General features: G+C 37.8%; 1 protein-coding gene across 5 annotated transcripts in view; it reads left to right on the top strand.

Annotated features, from left to right (window-relative positions):
• KIAA0319 (KIAA0319 ortholog) overlaps positions 1–16,841 on the top strand; it is a 34,672-nt gene that overhangs the window by 995 nt on the left and 16,836 nt on the right. For 4 of the 5 annotated variants that reach the window (XM_034429273.3, XM_034429275.3, XM_087890362.1 and 1 more), the window contains exons 2-6: positions 4,797–4,938; positions 5,919–6,658; positions 10,146–10,338; positions 14,725–14,822; positions 16,679–16,766. In XM_034429273.3, the coding sequence (XP_034285164.2) occupies positions 4,884–4,938; positions 5,919–6,658; positions 10,146–10,338; positions 14,725–14,822; positions 16,679–16,766 (1,174 nt within the window). In that variant the 5' untranslated portion in view covers positions 4,797–4,883. The remainder of the gene's footprint in view (positions 1–4,796; positions 4,939–5,918; positions 6,659–10,145; positions 10,339–14,724; positions 14,823–16,678; positions 16,767–16,841) is intronic. The other variant, XM_087890364.1, reaches the window with a different exon arrangement.

The raw sequence follows: 16,841 nt of genomic DNA, 5'->3' as shown, positions 1-16,841 counted from the left end.
GGATGGGGGACGTTTAATTGATTTGGCTTTGCGAAATGATGGACGTGGCTCTTGGTAACAGCAGGCTGGCCAATAAAAGCTGAAGGCAAAGGATAGCATTTATTTATTTATTTATTTATTTATTTATTTATTTATTTATTTATTTATTGGTTCAATTTATATGCCGCCCTTTTCTGGAGACTCAGGGCGGCTTACCATGCGTTAAGCAATAGCCTTCATACTTTTGTATATACCTGCTTAGTAGGGCTTTCGCCCCCCCCCCCCAAAGCGGTGTTCTTTTTTTTATACAAAGTCAGTTTATTGCCCCCACAAACCAGGTCCTCATTTTACCTACCTCAAAGTGATGGAAGGCTGAGTCAACCTTGAGCCTGGTGAGATTTGAACTTGCAGTAATTGCAGGCAGCTGGTGTTACTTAACAGTGCTTTAGTCTGCTGTGCCACCAAGGCTGCCTAACAAGGATTGCTTGCTTGCTTGATGAAATGATTTATCATTTCATATACTGAATAGTTCACAATGTTTATGGGATGCTTCGGGACTGGTGTTCTCCCTTTAAAATTGACACAAGGAGTGTTAGATTGAAATACACCCAAATATAGCATACATATATATTTTGGACAGCTGCATAGAGTGTCAAAAACTGGCAACACTTAAACTGATTGTCAGATTCTAATCATCTGTGTGATTGGGGGGGGAATGAATAGCATTGAGTTCAATGGTGTTTACTCCTTGGGAACAGGAATAGAATAGCACTCACTCATTTTCGCATACAGTGTTTAGTAGTGTTTTTCCTCCTTTTGCATCCAGGCTTTGAGATTAGAGTAGTAAAATTCAAGCAAGTAACATGTATTTTCCATTTCAAAGTGCTTCTGATGTGTGACAAACACTGCCGACAGACCTCAGTCCATTTTCGTATAACTGTTTCTTGAAAACATTTAGTGCTGCAGTTTATATAACACTTGTGCAATGAAGAGGAAAGAAGTACATTACACCATAACTTGCTTAAGAAGAGACAGTTGCAGTCTTTGCTGTATACTCTACATAGAATATTTCTGATTTCGGTTCTCTTCCTCACCTCAAAGCATGTTTCATCCAAACTAATGCTATATCTCTAGGCAAAAGGTGTATTAAAACCTAATCAGGACTGTAACCAATGGTGGGATTCAGCCGGTTCGCACCACTTCGGGAGAACCGGTTGTTAACTTTCTGAGCAGTTTGGCGAACTGGTTGTTGGAAGAAATCATTAGGGCAGAGAACCGGTTGTTAAATTATTTGAATCCCACCACTGACTGTAACCCTGTCATAGAGTTGTGCCAGGGTAATCTGGAGTTGCTCTACTCGGAAGGCCTTCCCCATTTATCTCAATTGAGGTTTTCCATTCCTGCAATAATAAAAAGGGTCAGTTCATTTGGCAAGAGTTCCATTTATATTGTTTAGAGTTATGGATCAGATGTTTCTACTATTTTTAAGTCTGTTAAATTACCTTTGGTATATACTGTGCATTTATGTTTAGTCATGACCGTAATGATACATCTTTGTCTACTTGAATTCAAAGCGGCTTAGCCTGAATAAGGAAGTGCCTGAACTGTAGAGGTAGCATTGTTTCAGCCAATGCATAATGAGCTGGTTAACCAATTGCATGGTCAATCTTTTTTGTAGTTTGGGTTGTATACTTTGCTTGGGGAAATATGGGGAAATATGAGGACTAAGCTGCTTCATACAAAAAGTGTTAAGAATAAAAATCCTTATTAGTTGTCTTTGTCAACAGAGAACTGATGAATATAGTATTACAGTTGCCTGGTAACCATACATTTTAAGCAGTATGGTGTCCAACTCTCTAGACCAGGGCTCGGCAACCTTAAACACTTGAAGAGCCATTTGGACCTCTTTCCCACAGAAAAGAAAACACCGGGAGCCACAAACCTTTCCTATGCCTGACTATTTCTTGAGCGGCCACATAGCATATGAAGTTGAATTAAACATTCTGTTTTCTTCTAAAACTTTTCTTTTCTTGGATTTATCCATGGTTGGCCTACCGGGGGTCGAAAAGCTCAATAAATTACGTGCCGGCAGGTGTCGCACATTGGCGGTTGTGCCACCTATTTTGAGCGACAGGGAGCTGCAGCAGAGGGATGAAAGAGCCACCTGCGGCTCCAGAGCCGCAGGTTGCTGACTCCTGCTCTAGACAAAGGAAGAACAACTCTCCATTTCTGGTGCCAATTTGCCCACAGTGTCCTCTGAGGCTACGTCAAGGGATCCCCAAGAGAAAATAGTCATTAAAAACCCCTTTTAAATAGTGGTAACTTTGTGTTGCAGTGGTCTCAGAAATTTCTCACAGGTAAGGTCTCTATAATCCGCTGAGTGCTGGTGACCCAATGAGACTTTTCAGATGATTTTTTTTTTATCTGCACCATCATGCAATGATAATTGTTCTCTGCTAGGGTTGCTAATCTTTTTTCAGACTAATTATATTAATTGTATTCTGTCCCTTGGTCTGCTAAAGCCATACTTCCCACTTGCAGTCTTATTTCCTTCAGCTTTTAACCAGAGGCATATATTATACACTCATGTTTTGCCTTTGTTTTAGAACTAACCATCTGGAGCTTTGTCTGGGTGATGATTATCTGAGACCTAGTTCTTACAGCAGTTATTTTGTTGACAGAATTACTATAAATAAGAAGCAGTGCAAAACTTACCCTTCCTAGGAACTTACCTTCCCCCCCCTTCATGTCAGTGTTGACTCCTTCCTACTGCCTAGATTAGTTTCTTTAATTTTGTTTGCAGGGTTTTTTGGAAGTGGTTTGCCATTGCCTCTTTACTCAGGCTGAAAGAAAGTGACTGGCCCAAGGTCACCCAGCTGGCTTTGTGCCTAAGGCAGGGCCAGAGCTCCCATTCTCCCACTTCCTAGCCTGATTCCTTAATCTCTACACCTGACTGACTCTGTCTTCCTAACTGTCTCTGTCTCTGTCTCTGTCTCTGTCTGTCTGTCTGTCTGTCTGTCTGTCTGTCTGTCTGTCTGTCTGTCTATCTATCTATCTATCTATCATCTATTTATCTACCATCTATCTATCTATCATCTATCTGTCAATCTATCATCTATCATCTATCATCTATCTATCTATCATCTATCTATCTATCATCTATCTTATCAATCTATCATCTATCATCTACCATCTATCTATCTATCTATCTATCATCTATCTAAAAATTCCATCTTTTATAAGAAACAGTTTTTACAGCTCTAATGTTTGTTTCTCATTGTACACATTTTTTCCAGAATTAGTCTTTTAATTGGTTAAATTCTATTTTAGACTAGAAGTAGGAATATTGTGGGAGATTTAATTTTTTTAACCTGTTTCAAATGCTGTTGCCAATGTTGACTGTTCTTTTAAGATAAGGCATTGCATATTAAGAAAATTAGTCTTTCCATGTACAGAAATTGAATGGGCTAGCAAAGAAGGAGAACTGTTTCTCTTTCATTAATGTGCTCTGCTCCCTGGGGAATACATTTGGTCTGCTTTTTATTCATATAGCAGGTGAATAAAAATGTCATAGTTTAATAACTATGTAAATAACAATAGACGAACCTCCAAGACATAAACAATACCCCAATCAAGGAATTACCAACTCAAACAAGAAAGCTAACAGCAAACAACAGCCTAATCAAGGAACCACAAAGAACATCCCACCAATACTGACAGGGCAAGCCACTAGTATATAATATGAGAACAAAGCCCACTCCCTTCTAGCACTGATGATGTTACCTGGTTGGAACGTCAGCAAGAAAACAACCAAGCACAGAAAGCATCAAGGACCCCACAGTTCAACCCTGAGCTACAAATATTCTCTATTGGTTTGATAGCATTTGGGACAGGAGTAGCACTGATTTTATCTGAGCCAGAGTTGGTAGTTTTTACTGTAAGCTGCTATAAAAATACTACTGCGTGGTAAATCCCGGAGCCAAAATTAAAGACTCTGACATTCAAGATATTTAAAAATGGAAAAATGGTGATTGAGGAAGCTTTAACATCTAGATTGTTTTGATCCCGGTTTGCCAGTCCTAGTTTATAGAAAAATGGTGAATCATGGGCAGGTAGCATGCAGTCTAGTTTTGTATTTAGATCTCTGTCTCCAAAGATATGATGCACAGAACCAGAGGTAATCTCACTCACATTTCTCACCTTCCATCACTGTGTGGATTTCAGGAAAAGCAAGTCATCTAGAATAAGCTGCTGGAAGGGAAGGGACAAGGGAGAGAAGGGCTAAAGGCTAGCTGCAAAGTTTTAAAAGTTGCTTTTTTTAAAAAACAAATCATTGCTTTTCTGCTTGGGCATCAAAGGAACTTTCTCTTGCAACTGTTAAAAGGAGGGAGTTACAAGCACTAAAACTCATTTAATGTAGGTATCATGGTCTTTGGAGAATGCCCTTGAGGATTATTTACCTGATTAAAATTATTTTGAGCAAATGATGGATAAACCACAACATATTATATTGGGTGCAGATACTTGTGTAAGAGCTACAGTCAAGAGATATTCATACTTTTTAAATTAGTATTTATAATATATTATTGCTTGTGAAAGGTAGACCTGTAGAACTCTTCTACGGTTTTATAGAAAGACAGACTCAAATTATTGTCCTTTCATCTTTCCTCATTTTTTTTTTACTTTCTGCAACTACAATTGTCCCTACTTCTGTAGCCAGAGGGTAATAAATATACTTGTTGTTTAACTTTTCAACTAATGTCCACGACTTTCTTTTAACTCCTTTTTTTTTTTTTTTTTTTTTGCCAACACTGCAGATTCCCCCTCTTGAAATCTTAAAATAAGATTGGAGAATTTCCATCCCGCAATCTGACCAGGATTTGGTACTTCCACCTTACGAAAGGATGTTTCTTCTGCCAGGTCTGAGAATCTTCTGTTTACTCTTGGTGGTTTTAATAGGTAAGCCCTCACTCCTACTATTGCTGTTGTTAAGGTAACGAAGGTTAATTCCTTCTGAAATCATATGAGAAAAGTAAGGATGTACTTAGCTAAAATTACCCACTGTGCATAGAAGCTGGCAAAGCTTTTAGGAGAGGTAGTGCTGAATCAAACCTTTCCATCTTTCCATTCTGACTTCCCACTTTCTGGCTCCATGTAGCCGAGACATTTGTAAATAACAGTGGATATTAAAAATAATAAGAACAGAGATACTACAGGTCCTTGAGAAGGTATTTGTCACAGAAGCAGCCCTGAATAGAACACTCCTTGCTCAGAAGTAGCATGCAGGTTTCTCATGGAGAAAATTGCTGCTGCTCAACAAACAAGACAATATTTTTTTTGATGATTCAGCATGCGGCTTTGTTATTCAGTTTTGCTAAAAGTCCTACTCTAGATTTCTCTGGCAATTTAAAAATATATGAAATTTGATTTTAAAAAAACAACCCAGAGGGAGTTGAATTTTCTGTTCTTTGGGTTTTAATTAGAGATAAGTGTAATTTTCTTCTGGTTTTACTTTATAGCTCTCTTGAATTGGTTTTGACCTCTCTCCGCATTTCCTAACCCTTATATTTCCAAAGGTGAAAGAAAAAGGGAAGGAAATAATGACAGAACCATTGAAAAAGATGCTATCTGTGATGAGGCTGTGATAGCCTTGTCAGCTTCAAATAGTTAATCATGTAAATATTTCAAATAGCAATAATTGTAAAAAGAGCCATGAAAAATTTAAAGGGACATTCACTGAGTTACATTATAGTTCTGTGTTTCCCCGAAAATAAGACCCAACTGGAAAATAAGACCTAATGCGTCTTTTGGAGTAAAAATTAATATAAGACCTGGTCTTGTTTTTGGAGAAACACAGTATGTAAAATGTAAATCAGAAATGATAAATTTCCCTCCCCCCTAAAATTTAGGTTTTACTTATACCAAAATCTATTTTTCAGGGTGTTCCTGTCAGCAGTGCACAGAAGGCATCAAGTACACAGACGCAATACTTCCCAATTTAGAAACAACTAAAATTATGCGGGTCCCACGTGCTGCGTCCATGTCGGATTGCCTGGCAGCTTGTTGTGATCTTTCCGATTGCGACTTGGCCTGGATGTTTGAGCGGCATTGCTATGTAGTCAGTTGCCAACCTAAAGGAACTTGTGAGCCCAAGAAAATGGAGAAGGTGAAGTCCTATCTGACCTTCGTGGTCAGAGCTCCCCAGAGACCAGCCACCTTGCTAGGATATGGGCAGGTGCCATCCAATGTGATCCGCTCCATGGCATTGGCAAGTGACCCCTCTGAGGAAATTGGTAGCCTAAAGGAGCTCTCCTTCCTCAGCAAAGAGCACAGTCTTGAGGACTATGCCAATGAATATGGTGAGATGGATCAGAATCCTTTTCAACTTGGCCTCAAGCCTGAGGAGAAGGAGGCCATTAACTATGCAGATTGGGGATCCGTGGTGACCACTGAGAATGGCTTCAATTCTTCAGGGCTCAGTAATGGAGACAAACAGGAAGAGGCGCCTCAAAACGAAGTTTATTTGGGAAGCCCTTCAAATGTAAATACATCTGAAAGTATTCCTACCACTGAACATCCTGAAAAGTTGACAGATGTTTTGGGCTTGCTGGATAAATCTACAAATGATTTTGATTTTCTTCCAACTAAAAATGAAGTGAACAGAAGCTGGGAGGAGGAGGTATGTATTTACACACACACAATTATTTGCCATTATCATTGGTGCATCCTAAGACTTATGTACATATACTTTGATGGAAGGTATTCACAATTAGTGTGAATATGTACATATTCCCATTGGGTTGGATCACAAAGGTATCTAAATCAATAATTTTGACAGTGACCAACAAGATGCTTTGGAAGGTGAACAAGCACACAAAAGACTGAACTTGGAACTATAATAGTCTTCCCTGTTCTCTCTCTATATCTTAGGCCAAGGGAACGATAGTAGTTGGAATATAAAATATACTACAAAATAATTAATGCTGGATCCCCTAGCCAGTTTGGAAGGCTGCCATACAATGTGGCAGACATCACCTTTATTAATTCAATTGTCACGTTAACTATATCTTGTGGCAGCAAATTCCATAAACTAATACTTTCATACAGCAAGGCATGAGAAGAAGTATTTCCTTTTGTCTGTCTTCACACTTTATCTTTTGGGATATTGTATGTGTCCAATGACCAGGGCTGAGCAAGTATTGCAGGTTCCTTGCAATATTATTTGATGCTAGTCGGCACCCAGAGGACCACAAATTCCCTACCCAAATGGATAACTTTAAATAGCAGCAAATTCATTTGTTCATTCTTGACGAAATTCTGAGCAGGCAAAAAAAAAAAAAAAAAAAAAGGCAAAGCAGATTTCTTTAAACATCCTTTTATGAGTGAAGAAATCATGAGTGCATGTGTGATAGGAAAAAGATCCAGTCGCTTCCTGGCTGTATACTGAAGCTCCCTGCCACATAGGTACATTAACCTAAATGAAGCCAATGTAATTATTCAGTTTGGATTGCTCTATTAAGAGGCTGCATTAAAATAAAAAGACATTTTGTTAGAGAGCTGTGGTGGCACAGTGGTTAGAATGCAGTATTGCAGGCTAATTCTGCTGACTGCCAGCAGTTCGATCCTGACCAGCTCAAAGTTGACTCAGCCTTCCATCTTTCTGAGGTCAGTAAAATGAAGACCCAGATTGTTGGGGGCAATATGCTGACTCTGTAAACCACTTAGAGAGGGCTATAAAGCACTATGAAGCGGTATATACCATGTTTTCCCCAAAATAAGACCCTGTCTTATATTTTTTTGAACCCTGAAATAAGTGCTTTGCTTTATTGCCATGCGCTCAAAAGCCCGATTATTATCTTATTATCTGGGCTTATTATCAGGGGATGTCTTATTTTGGAGGAAACAGGGTAAGTGTTATTGCTATTGATAAATCACTGGAACTGCTGCTTGGATCTTCAGTTTTTGCTAATTACTAAAAGAAGAATGAAAAGAGAAGGAATAAATCTGTGTATATAATGGTGTTATCCAAATTAAAAACAATGGGAATGGGTTAGAAAGTATTGCCTCTTCAAAGGAAATATGCAATCCTTAATTCATTTATTTTATCACATTCTCTTGGGACCCTTTAAAATATGGGGATTATTATTTTGACTAATACAAATGACTTAAAGAACCCTATATATTTATAAGTGAAGCATAACTCTTGATAAACAAACCATAGTTCTTTGAAAATAGATTAGCAATTCTTATATATAAGTGGATTCTCTATGCACAGGTATTTTTGTGCACACATTAAAAAGAAACATTTAACCACCAAAAAATATCTGAAACACAGTCTTTGGAAGCTTGTCCAATGGTTAAATCAAGCAAAAATTCATAGCGAACAAAAGTTTAATAATAATCTAGACTTTGTTAGTTGCTACCCTAGTATGCCAGAGAAGAAGATAAAATTTAATTTTTGCTTCCAATTCTAAGTTCATTTCAGAGGAATAAACACTTGAATTCTAGCTTGGCCACAGCAGTCAACTAAAGTTTAAAGATATTTGATGCTTCATTGTGGCTATTTTTTTCTGATGGAAAGAGTCCAGTTGGAGCAATCCAGATGTGCCATAAATAAGAACAATCAGAAATCTCTGAGTCCAGGAATATGATGATGATGGAGTGATATTACAGAAGAAATGAGAGTGCTTCCACTCAGGTTTTAATTCTCTGATATTATATGCCAATTCTGTGCATGGATTTGCTCCCAGATTAGGGAGCTAAAAGTCTTTGGAGGCTCCAGTAGCGTGAAAAAGAAATGTGCAATATTATTTAATTTGAAATGCATAATTATAATAAGGACAAAAAAATAGCGTTAGAAAATAAATATGTTCTGCTAAGCTCTGCAGTAAAAGCAGCTTTAATAGCTGCCATATCTTCTCTTTTGTGGAATGTAGCAGATGAAAGGAAATTTTAAAAGGGTGTTCTTAACAAACTTAACAAAGTAAAACAGCAACTATGTTGGTTTTTTTGCAAGGATGTCATTAACACTACACTGGGATAAAATTGCTAATTATATGTAAATCTAAGCCTATTTCAGTAATAGGGTTTTAGCCTAATGTAATAAAGCAATCGGTTTTTGCAGTCTTTGTTTGATGGTTTAATTGTGGCAATGTAATGGTTAACTTTTTAGGTTTGAGTTAACCACACTAAGTGTACTTTATCAAAGTTGGACAATTCATATAATTGTGCTTTGTTTACACATTCTATTTCTTAAACTTATTATTTTTCATGTAGTTTTTTTTGAGAGCAGCTCATATGAAGAAGATATACTAGTACTATGTCCATCTCATATGTAAGCATGTTATCAGATCAAAGGCATTTTTAATATTCTGTATTATTCATATATTTTCCTGTGGCTCTTTTTTTCTTTATTTGTTTTTTCTTGCTCAGATTGAGTTTTTTTCTTTAGAGTTTGTAGCAGGGTGGATTTGATTTAAATCGAGTTGATTTAAATCACAATTTAAATCATGATTTAAATCACTAGTAAAAAGACTTGATTTAAATCAACTCGATTTAAATCATAATTTTTAAAGAGCAACTGTCATCTCTGCTACTCCTTTGACCCATTGTTGACTCACCGATAGTCCCAGTGTTGCAGAATATACAGCCTCATGCTACATAATTAAGCTCCATTTCATGCTGAATAAACTAAATTATTTATGTATCTTAAATAGAAAACTATCTTACGATAGATTTTTACCTCAAAAGTTTTTTATTAAAATAAATTCTATAAAAATCAAAAAAATCCGATTTAAATCAAAAAAATCCGATTTAAATCAGAAAAATCTGATTTTTTATATTTTTTTTAAAAAATCATTGATTTTTATCCACCCTGGTTTGCAGGCATATTGCACATTGCCAGGGATGTCACCCAGTTTCAGTCCAAGTTTTGTAACAGAATTGGAAGCATCCCAGAAAACTGCTTGCACAAATGCATAATTTGTGCAATTCTTGGGAATTTGGGAACATATAGTATTTTTCCAGACTTTTCTGATAATGTTGTTGATTCTAGCTAGACTAAAATTTTGAATCTAGATCTTCCAATACATTCTTGTTTTTCAACGTTGTATAAGAATGTGAAAAAAAAATACAATAATGATATATTCCTGCAATTTGTCTCGTAGGTTGTAACACCTCCCCATAATCCTCCTTCTTCAGGAATTCTGGAATTTTTCTCCACTATCCCAGCACAAACTGAAGTGTCAAACCCAGATAATTTCATACAAACTAAACCCACAACATTTCCCACCAGTGCTCATAGCACTGCATGTTGTGCTACAGGTGAAGTTACATTTTCCACAACGATCCCAAAAACAGGTAATATGGTTTCCTTATGACTGAGATTTTGAGCATATTCATAATCCAGATCTCTTCATTTGTTGAGATAGTCTTCAAATTATGTCTGAAGTCCTTCCTGATTTAAGACAGTGATGTTAGAAAAATATATCTCGGTTGAATTGCCAAAAACTAAGATTTTTCCAGAGGCTTTTTTCCAGATATGGCTGCTGTTGAAGCAGATGGTTTACCATGGAGAAGCTAGCATTGTGTGAGTCTTTTCTCCGAGAAGCTTTTGCTATTGAGACACTTGAGATGACTTTAATAGGCCAAAACCTATTTTCCCCAGATTTCCCCAAATCTTTAACCTCTGATATATTTTTTTTATGTTGTAATCATTTTAATCTTTAGTTTTACTATGGACAGCCATTCCATTATTCTTGTTGGCTCTTGTTGTATTTTAATGGAAATTATTTCTAAATAATTAAAAAAGATAAAAGGATTGGCTTCAAGCAAACAGACAGAAATCTTGGTTTAAACATTCAGCCAAATGAGAGTCTGTGTTCTTTTTTTTTTTAACTCTGAATTTGTACTGTTTAATTATTTAATGTTTGCCCATATTTTTTGTTTTTTTAATTAAAATTAGCCCATAAAGAAGGGATGTAATCTATCCTGCTTTATTGGTTTGCTTTATTCTGTTTCCAGGAGATGTGTGTTTTCTTGCTGTTGTTGCTGGGGTGGATGGGGATATTTTTAAAACATTTTTAGAGATATTTAAAAAAACATTTTTTCAGAGGGCTGGAGGCTAAAACACATGAAGAGGGGTTGCAGGAATTGGATATGTCTAGTCTAGTGAAAAGAAGGATTTGGGGTGACATGATAGCAGGGGTTCCAATATTTGAGGGGCTGTCACAAAGAAGAGGGGGTCAACCTGTTTTCCAAAGCACCAGAAGGCAAGACAAGAAGCAATGGTTGGAAACTAATTAAGGAGAGAAGCAACCTAGAACTAAAGAGAAATTTCCTAACACTGAGAACAATTAGCTCGTGGAACAGCTTACCTCCAGAAGTTGGGGTGCTTTGTCACTGGAGGCTTTTAAGAAGAGACTGGACAGCCACTTGTCTGGAATGATGTAGAGTCTCCTACTTGAGCAGGGGGTTGCACTAGAAGACCTCCAAGGTTCCTTCTAATTCTGTTATTCTGTTAAATTTATCACCTGCTTGTATTCTGAAGTGATACCTCCATAGTTTTCCACAGAGTTCCTACTCAATTCTGCCCCATATGGAAATAAGTCTACAGAAATTGAGAAAAGTTGGAATTATCATCATGAGCCGTGGTGGCGCAGTGGTTAGAGTGCAGTACTGCAGGCTACTTCTGCTGACTGCTGGCTACCTGCAATTTGGCTGTTCAAATCTCACCAGACTCAAGGTTGACTCAGCCTTCCATCCTTCTGAGGTGGGTAAAATGAGGACCCAAATTGTTGGGGGCAATGTGCTGACTCTATAAACCGCTTAGAGAGGGCTGTAACAAAGCACTGTAAAGCGGTATATAAATCTAAGTGCTATTGCTATCCATAAACAGCCTAAACCAGACATCAAGCATAAAAAATTGCCCTCTGAAACAGTGTCTTCAGTCCCTCCTTTAAATTATTTCCTTTAAAAGTTTTAAAATTTCATTATCTTATGTGTAGGCTGTTGAGAAGTATACTGGCCATTAAATACAATGGTACAGGACTTTACCTAAATCCTAACATAGAGCTCGTAGAACTGTTTCCTGGCTAATAACATTTGATGAGCATTATGCAAGCCTGATTTAAACAAAAGAGAAACATTAACAGTTAAATTCAAAGTGAGAATGGCAGTAACCAGCCATTCTTCCTGTCTTGAAATAAAATGACTGTATGTCAGAATAATCTAGACATCTAGGTAACTCAAAATCAAATTGTATCACTTACATAGAATATCAAATCAAATCAAATATCTTTATTACGGTCTGTGACCAGCCTTTGCATTAAAAGAGTAGAAACAGAAACATTCTTTTAGGGAATGGAAAAAATAATAATGAGATAATAAAACAGTATATCTAATAAAAAAAATTATGCAGTTGTGTAACTTGGTGAAAATATATATGCCCATCTATAGTGTAGGGTTAGCTTCCCTTAAAAAATAATAAATATAAAATGTATCTGCATTGCTGTCGTATTTGGAAATGATTGTGGCAATGAGAGCACAATGAGAGCACATAAGGTAGAGGTCCTCAACCCCCAGTCCATGGACTGGCACTGGGCTGTGGCATGCCAGCAACCGGGCTGTGCAAACAAGCGAAGCCTCATCTGTGGGATGCAGGCAGTATGCAAAACCAAGCAAAACTTTTCTCCATGGAGCTGGTCCTTAGTGCCCAAAAGGTTGTGGGTCACTGTCTTAAAACATCATAGACAGAGTACCATAGAAAGGGATGTGGGCAAGAGTTTCTTCTTCCCTGGAACCACAAGGACAAAGTCTCTGTGAATGGGTCCCATGAAATCTTCTCTCCAGTAAAGCCAATGGGAGGGTATCAAATCAGTCTCTAGAAAAGGCCTTCTTTAGGGTTACTTGGCTTAAATATTCAGGAAAGTGACCAAGTCTGCAAAAGTCCTGTGCTTACATACAACACGCAAGTAGGATGAAGATTTGTAGACTTCTTTAAAAAAAAAAAATTGATTATTTATTTATTTATTTATTTATTTATTTATTTATTTATTTATTTAATTTTTATACCGCCCTTCTCTCGAAGGACTCAGGGCGGTGCACAGCCAAAAATAAAAACGAACACATATAAAATTTAAAACAGTTTAAAAGGAATTAAATAATTTGGCCCATTTCAATTAAAACAAAGACAACCCATATAACTTAAAATTGATCTTGGTATGCAGGCCAGCCCAGCTTGTTGAAACAACAGCATCTTGAGGGCACGATGAAAGGTGCGTAGGTCAGGGATCATCCGTAAATCCCGGGGCAATTTGTTCCAGAGGGCAGGTGCCCCCACAGAGAAGGATCTCCCCCTGGGAGTCGCCAGTCGACATAGTTTGACCGACAGCACCCCGAGGAGTCCCTCTCTGTGGGAACGTACTGGCCTGTGGGAGCTATCGGTAGCAGAAGGCGATCTCGTAAGTACCCAGGTCCTAAGCCATGGAGCGCTCTGAAGATAATAACCAACACCTTGAATGTTGAATCAAGATTACCTTGTTTCCCTGAAAATAAGACATCCCCTGATAATAAGCCCAATTGGGCTTTTGAGCACATGTGCTAAAATAAGCCCCCCCAAAAAATAAGCCCTCCCCCCAAAATATTTAAATGCATACGCAACCGGTCCACGCCATTTCTTTTGGTTAGGGTTAGGGAGACAGAGCTGGAAATCAGATAGGATGGCAAGAGGAGCCATGTCTTGTTCAATGTGTCCCAAAATAATAAGACCTCCCTGAAAATAAGGCCAAGTGCTTATTTTGGGGTTCAAAAAAATATAAGACAAGGTCTTATTTTCAGGGAAACATGGTATATCCAGATGATGCCTTTCGGTGTAGAAGTTCTGCTTGTGCAACCCAGAGTTGTGTGAGATATACAACTGCTGGAATGGATATCCCTAAAATTACTTAGCTCGCAGTTTACCATATTTTTTGGAGTATAAGACGCACTTTTCCCCCCCTAAAAGGGGGTGAAAATTTAGGTGCGTCTTATACACCGAATGTAGCCCCGCCCACCCATTGGCCCCCACCTTTGACCTCTGACTTGCAGCAGTTACCTCCTTGCAAGCAAACCGTAAGAAAAAACAGTTCCTTTCAGCTTCAGCACAGCTTAATAAGCACAAGTTGATTGGATCAGCCTCCTGACTGTCAGCTGATTTGCTCTCAGCTGTTTTGCGGGGGCCTCTGCTGCTTGCTGCAAAGAAGTAAATTGCTGGAGCAGATTTGTTTTTTCCTTGTGCTAATCAAGCTATGCTGAAAACGAAAATGAAAGTAAAGCAGGCTGTTTGCTGTTTGCTGCAAGGAGGCAAAATTGCTCAGAGGCAGAGGCAGAGGGAGATTTCTTTTTCTTCTTTTCCTCACCAAAAAAGGTAGGTGCATCTTATACTCCGAAAAATATGGTGTATTATTATTTTATTCTCAAGGTGGTATCTTTATATGATCTGGGTCTATAGTTCCTAGAATTCCAAGACAGCAGTCAGGAGATACCATGTGGGTTCCTTGGAGCTCTCTGAGTTTGATGATTTTCTTGCAGATGTTTCATTACTAAGCTAGGTAACATCATCAGTGCTGAGAGACCAGGTCTGACAAAAATGTCTTGTGTGGTAGAAGTTGTAGGACAAGGGGAGAGTTACAATTCCTCTACCCTATGACTGAAGCTTGCATAATAGCAGGCATAATTATTTGTGCTGCATTTTTCTTTTTTGTTTAGAATCAGACTATATTTACGAATGGAGCTTGATCAGTTACCCTGACAGCTACGATGGTGAAATGAAGGATAAGCACACACCAACTCTAAAACTTTCTCAAGTGAGTAGGCCCTTGCCCACTCAAAACTTGTATAAAATACTGGAAGTGTTTACATTTTCTGATACGTGTAATCCACCCCGAATGGTTTTTAAGGTTTTTTTTCCCCCTAAAAACAATCATATTTGCCGCTTGAAGAAGAATCGCACTTGATAAAACAGCTACTCATATAGGATTCCTGATTCATGGATGTGAGTGCCAACACAACCAATCATGGCTTCCAATCACAGGGAACTATGATGTATGAGATGTTCAACTAGTTGGAAATCATTTGTCTACAGAAGAAATTAATGTATGGTGATGAGCATCCTGTTATTTTTCAGATTCTAAATGTACAAAACATTACCCAGTAACATAAGAAGAGTCCTGCTGAATCAGGCCATTAAGTTCAGCATGCCATGGGTCTACTAAAATATAGTAATTGTTAAATTGGGAAAAACCAAGAGTTTTCTTAATTAGCTGTATGCTTTTTTAATGGAAGTTTTATTATAGGATAAAATACAATGAAAACAAAGATTAAAAAGGGGGGGGGGAAGTGCAGGATTAAAAAAAGGAAGAGAAAAAGTGTTGATTCTGATTCTTTTCAACACAATAAAATACTAACACATTTATGACCTCAACTTTTTACATTACCTACCATATAATTATTATAAGCCAGCTCCATAACTACACAATTATGATATCTTCAAATTAAATTCTAAATTTCATTTTCTTTTCTACTTCAAGCATAGAAAACCAGAAAGCAATATGCCAAAAGAAACAAGGCCAAATAAAATCTCTTTGTAAAAACAGTTTACATTGCTATCTTAAAACAAATCCTCCCCCGCCCCCGTTGTGAAAAATCATACGTAGTTCTATTTACACTTATTAATCTTTCTAAACTATTATCATCCATATTAATAAAAATCCACTGCTGTATGGAGGACCTTATGGGATGATTCTTGGACTCACCCTAACCCAGGAAAATCATACAAATGTAGGGAATTCATTTCCCTGTTTGTAAATTGAAAAAGTTTCGTTCTAGAAAGAGCTTCTCAGACTGGTCAATCAGCCATATTTACCGGGAAGCCAATTTAAGTTAGTTTTCTATTTATGACTATGACAAGCCAATTGTCTTAGTTGACCTTACATTGAGAAGGTGAAAATCTGTCATGTCAAAAATACTTCTAGAACTTGGCATGGCGTTGGTAGGTTTGTAAACAGATTACATTTTTGTTCTAAATATGGCTTTGGCAGACAGTGCCTATACTTTCTTAAACTGTTTTCTTCCTAAATAATTTGCTGACCAGTCTGGATAATATTCCTGGTTGAGAGCAGTCTTCTCCATCAATACTGATTGGGAATTGTGACATCCTCCACACTTCTGAAACAATTGGGCAAGCAAGTTTGTGCTAGGCCAGGGATCACTCAAACAGCCATTTGGACCTCTTTCCTACAGAAAAGAAAACACCGGGAGCCACAAACCCTTTCTGTGCCTGACTATTACTTGAGCGGCCACAAAATTAGCATATGTAGTTGAATTAAACATTCTGTTTTCTTCTGAAACTTTTCTTTTCTTGGATTTTTCCATGGTTGGCCTCCTGGGGGTCGAAAAGCTCAATAAATCATGTGCCGGCAGGTGTCGCACATTGGCAGTTGTGACGCCTATTTTGAGTGACAGGGAGCTGCAGCAGAGGGATGAAAGAGCCACATGCAGCTCCAGAGCCGCAGGTTGCTGACCCCTGTGCTAGGCATATTTGTATTCTGGATTTGATATTAGTAGACTCACCCTTCTTGGAGTGATTTGAACTATGCCTTTAAGATGCCCTACATCTATTTCAAATTAATGCACCCATATCAACACACTGTTTCTCTACCAGCTGCCAGAAGGTGCCTATGTCTTCAGACTGGCTGTTTCTGCTGAAAATGCATTTGGAGAAGGATTTGTAAATATTTCTGTCCAGCCAGGTAAACCTGCTTTCCAGACCTTTCAATTAATTTCTATTTTGGTGGCTCTGAATTAAGTTCACTGTTGATACTTTA

This window comes from Pantherophis guttatus, chromosome 3, assembly GCF_059756535.1.
Source record: "Pantherophis guttatus breed Tessera chromosome 3, ASM5975653v1, whole genome shotgun sequence".
Classification (NCBI taxonomy): Eukaryota; Metazoa; Chordata; class Lepidosauria; order Squamata; family Colubridae; genus Pantherophis; species Pantherophis guttatus.
The sequence above is the reverse complement of the archived record's forward strand: the minus strand, read 5'-3'. Positions and strand labels throughout refer to the sequence as shown.